The sequence below is a fragment of the Cygnus olor genome, chromosome 29, assembly GCF_009769625.2.
Source record: "Cygnus olor isolate bCygOlo1 chromosome 29, bCygOlo1.pri.v2, whole genome shotgun sequence".
In the NCBI taxonomy this organism is placed as follows: Eukaryota; Metazoa; Chordata; class Aves; order Anseriformes; family Anatidae; genus Cygnus; species Cygnus olor.
Genome location: NC_049197.1, coordinates 1,228,041 through 1,236,551, shown reverse-complemented (window position 1 = coordinate 1,236,551; position 8,511 = coordinate 1,228,041). Strand labels below are relative to the sequence as shown.

The following is an 8,511-nucleotide window of genomic DNA, read 5'->3' as shown; positions in this document are numbered from 1 at the left end:
CCCCTCTGGTGGCCCAGACCCAGGACAAAGGGGCTGCTCCCTGGAAGCCGTGGAGATAAACGGGGATGGGGCTCCTGCCCATTAATGTGCCACAGTCCTGGGGGCTCTCAGCCATTCACTGTCCCCTGGGGTCCCCAAAAGAGCCAGGACATTGCGTACGTGTGCACCTGCGTGGGAAGGGGATATTAAGGATATTTCCCTGCACACATTTCCTCGTGTAGCCTTCATCTGCAGGTGGATTGTCCTGGGATGGGGGAGTAAGGACCGTGTGTGTGGGGGGGTCTTCTTGGGGTCCCTGATGGAAGGGAACAGCCCTGCACTCTTCGTCCATGTGCATACGTGTATACAAACACTGAGGGGATAAAATGAGAGGAGGGGACAGGGAGGATAGGGGTGGCCCCAGGGGAAAGGCGATTTGGGGAGCACCTGGCAGCACCCAGGGGTCCCAACACCCACCCTGTCCGTGCGGCTGGGGAGTGGGGGGGGCTTGCAGAGCTGCTGATGCCCATGGCACGTCCCTTGGGGCAGAACAGCAAAAGCAGGGTCTCTAACACCGAGGAAGTGAATGCGTCTCCTTCCAGGGTCAGTATTTATTTCGCTCAGGGGTGCTTCTTTCCACTGCAGATCCCTCTCTGCCCCCTGCTCTCCTGCCGCGACTGGGCGATGCATCACTCGGTGGTACCGGGGCTGCCGAGGCTGCTGCCTCCCTCCCCTCGCTGCCTCCACGTGGGCCACAGCCACCTCTGTCCTGCCCCACGCCGGTCCTGGGGCTGTCCACCTCACAGGGGGGGACAAATCCTGCCCCACATGGGGCGTCCGCAGCGAGGGGCAGCCCAGGGCCCCGGAGCAGTGGGGCTGCGGCCGCCCCGTTCCTCCCAGCCGGGATGGGGGCAGCCTCAGGGCGAGATCACGTAGGCGGTGGCGATGTATTTCTTGCCAGGGCCGTAGGTGGACTTGGTCCAGGTGTAGGTCTGGATGCTGACGCTGTGGCCACCCAGGCTCAGGTGGCATCTGTGGGGACACACGCTCCACCCCTGAGCCGCACGCTCACCTCTCCCCCCTCCCCAACGTGCTCCCAGTATCCCCATGTCCCCATCCCATCCCAATCCCACCCCTGAGCCCCACGCTCACCTCTCCCCCTCCCCAAAGTGCTCCTGGTGTCCCCATGTCCCCATCCCAATCCCAACCCTGAGCCCCACACTCTCACCTCTCCCCTCTCCCCAAAGCTCTCCTGGTGTCCCCACATCCCCATCCCAATCCCACCCTTAATGCCCTGAAGCTGGGCTGAGGGCATCAGGGGCTGACTCAGCTGCTCCGTGGGGAGCAGGAGGGCTCCGTGGCAGGAGGACAGACGGACGGACGGACGCGGTGCGGTACTTACGCCCTCCCAGGACGGGCGATGAAGCACAACGTGTAGACGCCGAACTCGAACTCGGGGCTGCAGCCGATGAACGCAGAGCCCACCTCCTTGTAAAAGCCGTCCCAGCTGAACTGCAGCCCCAGCACGTCGGGGTAGGTGTCCCACTGGAGGGCAGGAGAAGGGGGTTCGGGGCTGAGACCCTCGCTGAGCTTGGCTCCGGGTGCAGCAAGGCAGGGAAGCCAAGCAAAACCCTTGTGCCCTCTCCGGGATGCTCCCAGCCTCACGCCTGCTCCTGTCTGGGAGCTTCATTTGCCCTTTGCAACCATCTTCTCCGGCCCTCCCCACGCTGCTTCCACCCCATGGTCCACCTACGGGGGCAGAGGGGTGAGCACCTCTGCCCCATGTACCGGGGGGGTCCCCGTTTGCCCCCCTCGGGACGCAGCTGACGGAGCAAGGTCAGCACTCCCTGCCCAAGCCCTCACCCGGCGGGAGCACTCACCGGCCCGTCGTAGTTGTGGCTGTAGTAGTTGACGAGTCCCTGCTTTTCCAGGAGGTAGAAGCGGATCCAGTTGTGAAATCCGCTCACTTGCCCTTTTTTAATCTCCCCTAAGCACAAACGAGACCCTGGGGTGAGCTGGGCACCCCCTGCTGCCCAGCCCCTGTCCCTGTCCCACTGGGACACGCCGGCTCTACCCGAGAAGACGTGCTCAAAGCCGCTGGAGTCCTTCTCGCCGTTGCCTCGGGAGTAGAGGCCGAACCACATCTCCTTCAAATCTGCGAGGAATTCCTGCTCGGAGCCGTAGCGGTCTGCGGGTAAAGCACCGTGGGGATGGAGGCAGGGAGATAGGAGCTAGGGGATCAACGCACAGGGACCCCGTTCCTCCCAAGCTCCACACTCACTTTTCTTATGGAGGAAAGCGAAGAGTTTCTTCATCAGCTCGGTCTTCATCACCTCCCTGAGGAAGATGTCCTGCTCCATCAGCTCCTCCGCTGTCACCTCCTCCTCCCGGCCGGTCGCCCTCTGGTAGTTGTCCAGCAGCCTGATGAAGCTGGCATAGGTGGGTTTGGAGAAGAGCTTCTCATTCACGTACGCATAGAGCCTGGGAGGGAGGAGAGGAACCCTTTGGAAACCCTTTTGGACCCCTCTCCAGATGGCCAGGTCCTGGCCACGGTGGTCCCTTGCTCCTGGCCACGCGGCGAGGGCGTTGGTGGCAGCGCCAGGGCGCACTCACGGCCGGGGGGAGCGATCCTCCTGGTCATCCGTCTCATCAGGGGCAGCCCGGTACTGCGGGTTGATGGTGATGTCCTGGGGCCGGGCTTTGTTGTGATCGGCCCCGTAGAGCTGCTCGGAGACCTGCAGGAGCTCCTCGTCGGTGACGGCATCATGGCTGCTGGAGAAACCCTCTGCAAGGAGAGGCACAGGGTGACCTCGGGGCGCAGAGGGTGCAGGGGGGTCCCAGCCAGCACCAACCCCACGCTTTGGGGGCAAGAGCTTTCATTAAGTGAGAGGGGGACATCAGTCCCCGTCCCCCAGGCTCAGCACCAGCATGCAGAGGCTTTGCACAAACAGTGGCAGCACCACACGGGTGCCAAAACCATGCCGCCCCACGCTGTTGGCCCCGGGAGCAAGCGGCCCAGAGGTGCACGGGGGGACCCGGGTGGTTTTCCTTGCCCTCGATCAGAAGCAGAGCCACTCACCACCAGCATGTCTGCGTGCTGCTTCCTCACCCCATTCCCCACCTGCACAAAAACAAGAAAAAGAGCTCAGGGCGATGGAGACGCAGGCTGGAGCTGCCCAGGACCACGCGCACAAGTGCACAGCGGCACGGGTGGATGTCCGCATGGAACCAGCCCTTGGCACCCCATCACCGGGCTCCAGCAGCCCCACGGAGCCCCCTCCTCACGCAGCAGTGCTCACCCGGTCGGCAGTGCTCGTAGTAGTCCTCGCAGCAGTTGTAGTGGCTCTCGCACTCGGCGTCGCAGTGGCACTCGTCCTCCTTGCTGTAGGGCTCCTCGCAGCGCCCCTTGCAGGAGTCGGGGGCCGTGTACAGGTCTTTGGGGGAGAGAAACAACAGCTTGGTCTGCGGGATGGACCAGCAGCCCTGCCTCATCCAGCCCCAAATCCAGGAGCTTCTCTGCCTTCTGCCCAAGCTGCTGCATGGCTCTGGGTCCTGCCTGGTGGCAGGGGACAGCACGGGGACACCGGAGCTGAAGGTGTCCAGAAGTGAGGAAAGGAGCGAGGAAAGGAGCTCCAGCTGCTCTGGAGCTGGGCCAGTTCCTCATTCCTCAGACCGTGAGGATGCCGAAGCATCCCAACACCCATAGCTCAGCGCATTCCCTCCTTGCTCCCATCCAAGCTCCCACCGTGAAGCTGTTCAGGATCCTTTCCCAACATTTTGGGGTAGCGTTTGGACTGTCTGAGTCCTCAGGACGCATCTCCGCGGGTCACTCGCCTTTGGCCGCAGACACGTGCCATGCCAGGGACCTTGGCAGGTCGCTTGGCACGGGGAAGCACCTTTTTGGCTCCCCACCACTAATTGCCTGCTCTGATTCACCCCCTTAACACCAGGCTTAGCGGCAGTGCCCCAGGCCCAGCCGTCCCCAGCCCGGAGGAGTGCCACATTCCAGACACCCTTATTTGCTGCCCGTCCGTCCGTCCTTCCGCCACGCTGGGCAAACTGGGGACTCCCCGCTCAACTATTTATGTGATGAATATGTCGGTCAGCCCATGCTTTATTACACATTGTGGCAAAGCTAAAAATAACGCAGCGACTCAAGCCATGCTCTGAATAGCACAAATGCCACCTCTCCGAGGGGCAAGGGCCACCTGCTGCCAAGCAAAGCGGGCTGTAGGGGACCGAGGTGGGACCAGAGGCTTGGTTTTAATTAAGAGACAACCAGGAGGCATCGTGCTTAGGGAAGGTGCCTTTTTCTCTGCCCACTGCTTAACGATGCTCCTGACAAACGGGGCAGCCTGGGCATGGCTTCCCTGACACCCCCTTGGTGCCATCACCCCCAGGGACGTGCCAAGAAGCCATGCCCCAGACAAGCCAGCCCGCAAAGCAATCCCTGGAGGAGAGGGCGCTGCTTTCCCTTGCAAACCTGCAATCATGCAGCAGCATAAACACGGCGAGCAACACCTCTGGGTGGCCTGCCTTCAGTTTCAGCAGGTGAAACGTGCCCACGGGGCAGATCCTGATCCAGCAGTGCGCAGCGTGACCTCCGAGGTCACCCTGGGTGGTTTCTCTCTGCAGCCACTTTGCTTGCTCTGCTGTTTTCCATTTTCCCCAAACTATTTGTCGGTTTTGGGGGTAGCAGAAACGTGGCCCTACAGGTGATGATTTGGGAGGAAGAACCTCTTTGCTCCAGCAGCCCCTGTTGGCTGGTCTTGCTGCAAAGGCAAGGGCAATCCTGCTTGATTTCATGGGACGCTCCTCGAGGAGATTCACCCTCAGTGCTACTTCGGTCCCACTTTTGCTCATGCTGATGCAGGAACAACTGGAAAGGGCTGCAGAGGGAAGGAGCATCCGATGGTTTTGGGGACAAGCATCCCTCATGCAACCTGGTGTCACCCGTCTTTGCAGCAGGACAGCCGGGTCTGGAGCCCTGGTGGGGACAGCAGCTGCAATCCCCATCGTGCAGGACAGCACCCCTCTCACTCCCAAAGCAAAAGTAGGGATAAGTCGAGCTGAATGACACATCCAGGCTCCTTTTCCAGCAGGAGGGATTGCGCAAGGCAGGAGCTGCCCACACATCAGCCAGCGCTGAGATGGTCGCGGGGCGCGTGCTGCCCGAGCGTGTCGCAGCAAAGCCCGGTACCGGGGCGTGCGGTGACTCAGCGGAGGCTGGGAGCTCTGCAGAGCCCTCGGAGGAGTGAGTTCAGCATCATTTTCTACCATGGCTCGGGTGCAAGAACAGCAGCAGCAAGCCGAGGCTTCTCCCAGCGCAGGGCACGGGGATGACTGCAGGAGGCTGCTTGCCTTGCACAGCCAGGGAAGCTGAAACCTAAATAGAGCCAAGCAGCTGCAGGGCAGCCAGGCACTCCTGATGGTCAAAGTTAGAGGAGCTGCTGGAGCTTTGGGGGAGAGAAGAGCTGATGGGAGAGCTCACAATGCTGGAGGAGGGCAGCCAGAGCAGAAGGACGTGGCCAGCTGTGCCCAAATGCTGCTGGTGCTGGGATCTGGGTGGGGGGAACCAGGACCTTCCTCCTGCCCTCTCCTCTGACCCATCGCTCCCCGGCACCAGCCCCAGGTGTTCGGCCCTTCCCCAGCAGAAAGCTCCACTTTCCAGATGAGGCAAGTTGAGGCCAGATGTGGGTTTGGCAACCAAACCCTCGGAATGGCCCCCAGTGGGACAGGACGGGCTGTGCTGGGCTCGCCCAGCCCGTGGATCTTCTCTGCGTGCACAGAGCCAGACAAATATCACTGTCAAATATCTCATTTTCAGCTCTCCAGCCAGACCAGTCCCTGCCTGAACGCAGCTTTTGGACGAGAGCAAACTCGACTTCGTTTCCGCCAGGAAGCTTTGACGGGGAGAACACAGGCTACCTCCCGAGCATCTCCGTTCCCCGAGGTGTGGGGAAACGTTTTGGGGATAATCGGGCAAAACCTCCCACCACCATCCTGCCTGGATGAGGATAAGGGCGGTTTTTACACCGTAGAGATGCACCACGAGCAGCCAGCGATGCTCCCTGGCTCCTCGCTCCCCCGGGCACGGGCTGGGGCCCCGCCGCCCACCCACAACGTGGAGAGAAATTTGAGGTCTAGTTAGATGGGGCTGCTCAGGACCTCGTCCAGGGAAGCTTTGCCTGCCTTCAGGGTCCTTCCACCTTCTCTCAGGGCCTTGAGGAAGGATCTTGGAGAAGAGCAAAGCTCCCCTTTGGCTGCAACCCCCTTCATCTTGTCCCAGGTCCCTCGTCCTGCCCCGCTGGCTGCTCCCCAGCTCCAGCACACCCCGGTGATGCTTCCAAGCAAGGACAGCTTCTGTGCTTGAGTTAAGCAAGATGAGAACACAGCAAATTGTCACGGCAGCCCACCAGCTGGATTGCAGCAGCAACAGGATTGCAGCAGCAACTCCTCTTCTGCACCTGCCTTGCAAAACTCCTCTCCACTAACCTCGAGGCCAGATACAGCCTGCTTGCGACGTCAGAAAAGTGATGAAACTCCCTTTTTGAGAACGGATTACAGCTCGCATTTTATGTGAGAACACAGCCAGGACAACACCCGGTCACGTGCAGGATGCTCAGAAACAAAGAGCCCCAAAGCCGATGCCCAGAAGCTGCTCCTTGGCGCAGCATCGTGCCAAAACCAGAGTTTTTCCTGCTCGCCCACCCGAGCCCACCTCCAAGCAGCCTTGGCTGAGCTCCACCTGCATTGTGCTCCATCCCTGATGCCCCAGGAGCCCTGGCCCGGGCTTGCTGCTCTGCCCCATCTCCTAAATCTCTTGTTCCACACGAACCACATGCACCTCTCCAGCCAGACGCCCTACAACACACCAGCACCCGCGATGACAATCTTGGTGTGACTGATGGGATGACCAAACGCCGCCAAATCCAATTCCTGGAGCCACCCGACCTGCCCCACAGGATCCCAGCCTATTGACCTAGGAGCTGCCAGCACTTTTGGAGCTGTGCGGGCAGATCACAGCTCTCACACAGCACCCCAAGGCTTTGCTCACCTACCGAAGCTGGAATCCAGCTCAGGATGAAACCAGGCGAGAAGCAACTCGGTGCTGGGAGCCCCAGCAAATCCCAGTGTGCTTCCAGCCTGGACACTGGGGCTGTGCCAGCACAGCTGCCCTGACCAGCCCGTGCCCAGCCCGAGGGCTGTGGGATGGGCTGTGTGGACGTGCTGGGCTGTCCAGGAGCACAGCGGAGCTTCGGTGGCTTCTTTGGGCAGTGCTTGTGATGGGTAAGGCACCTGAGCTCACGTTGTGTTCTCGTTGCAACCGATGGGCTCCCCTCCAGCATCGGCTGGGAGGATTGCGGGTAAGGTAGCGGAGAAATATTACCTTTAATCCTCCCCCAGCACGGGAGGATGCAGGAGGCAGAGGAAGGGGGGTTTGGATGAAGAAAACCCAGCGGGATGCAGCGGGAAGTGACCCAGGGGGAGTTACAACCCAGCAAAGAGAAGGAGGAAGCCCCCTCCTCCCCAGCTGAGCCCCCAGAGTCGGAGGAAGCCCACGACCACCACCCTCCACCCTTTCCCCTGCGAAGCTCTGCCGGATCCGACCCTCACCGAGCCCCCAGCCTCCTTCCAACCCCTGGCCACCCCCTCCCCAAGCCAAGCCCTGCTACTCACGGCCGGCCACGCAGCCCAAGGCCATCCCCACCCCGACGAGGAGCATCCAGGGCTTCATCGTCCTGCGGGAGCTGAGCCAGGTGCTTGGGATCACCTTGGAGAAGCCGGCTGGAAATGTGGGTGCTGGCCGGCGCTCCCTGCTATATGTGGGGCCCCAGGAGCTGAGGGAGGAGCCCGGTGCCACCGAGGAGCTCGCAGGCAGGCTGCACCCCAACTTTGGCAAAGCTCGTTAGGCGCATGTCCTAATTACAGGCTGCCCGGAATGGGAGGAGGGCTGGTAAATCCAGCTCCCTGCATTGCTCCACTCCTCGTGCCCCAGTCCCCCCCAGGCGGTGATCGCGGAGCAAAGGGAAAGCTTTTTTTTGGGGGGGGGGGGGGGGGGTGTCCCTGCCTGCCCACAGCCCTCATGTCCCCATGAATCAGTGCCACAGCTCGGTCCCTCCATGTGCTCCCTGGCACTTGGTGGTAAATCCCCTCGTACCCCCTTGGCACCTTTCTGCCCCCAGTTAATTGCAGGGGTAACGACTCCTTGCACAGTCCCCAGCACAGCTCAGCACCCCACCTCCCACCAGTCCCCAGCTCCTGCCCGTCCCCAGCTGCTCACAGGGCTCTGCTCTGAGCCCCACCAGGAAAATAACCCAAGCCCCTCTCCTTCTGGGGGCTGCTTGGGTGTCCGCAAGCATCGCCCTTCCAGGAAAGCGATGGGACCAGCAGCACCCATTGGTGTGCACCCCAGGGTGCACCCCAGCTGCTGTTTTCTGACTTCTTTGCTTCCCATATGGCGACGTGGATTTCTCAAGGAGCCTCACCTGGAGCCCAAACCCCAGGATCCAGCATTTTCCTGCTGCACAG

The 8,511-nt window shown here is 61.3% G+C and overlaps 1 protein-coding gene across 1 annotated transcript; it reads right to left on the bottom strand.

Moving 5' to 3' along the window:
• Positions 1 to 575: 575 nt before the first annotated feature.
• ENDOU (endonuclease, poly(U) specific) lies at positions 576 to 8,176 on the bottom strand. The gene is made up of 9 exons (XM_040539376.1): positions 7,660 to 8,176; positions 3,279 to 3,413; positions 3,059 to 3,100; positions 2,593 to 2,764; positions 2,261 to 2,460; positions 2,054 to 2,167; positions 1,860 to 1,966; positions 1,382 to 1,524; positions 576 to 1,011 (listed from the first exon to the last, which is right to left on the bottom strand). Exons 1-9 carry the CDS (start codon positions 7,715 to 7,717, stop codon positions 897 to 899), a joined length of 1,086 nt encoding a protein of 361 aa, XP_040395310.1. The 5' UTR covers positions 7,718 to 8,176; the 3' UTR covers positions 576 to 896.
• Positions 8,177 to 8,511: the final 335 nt, after the last annotated feature.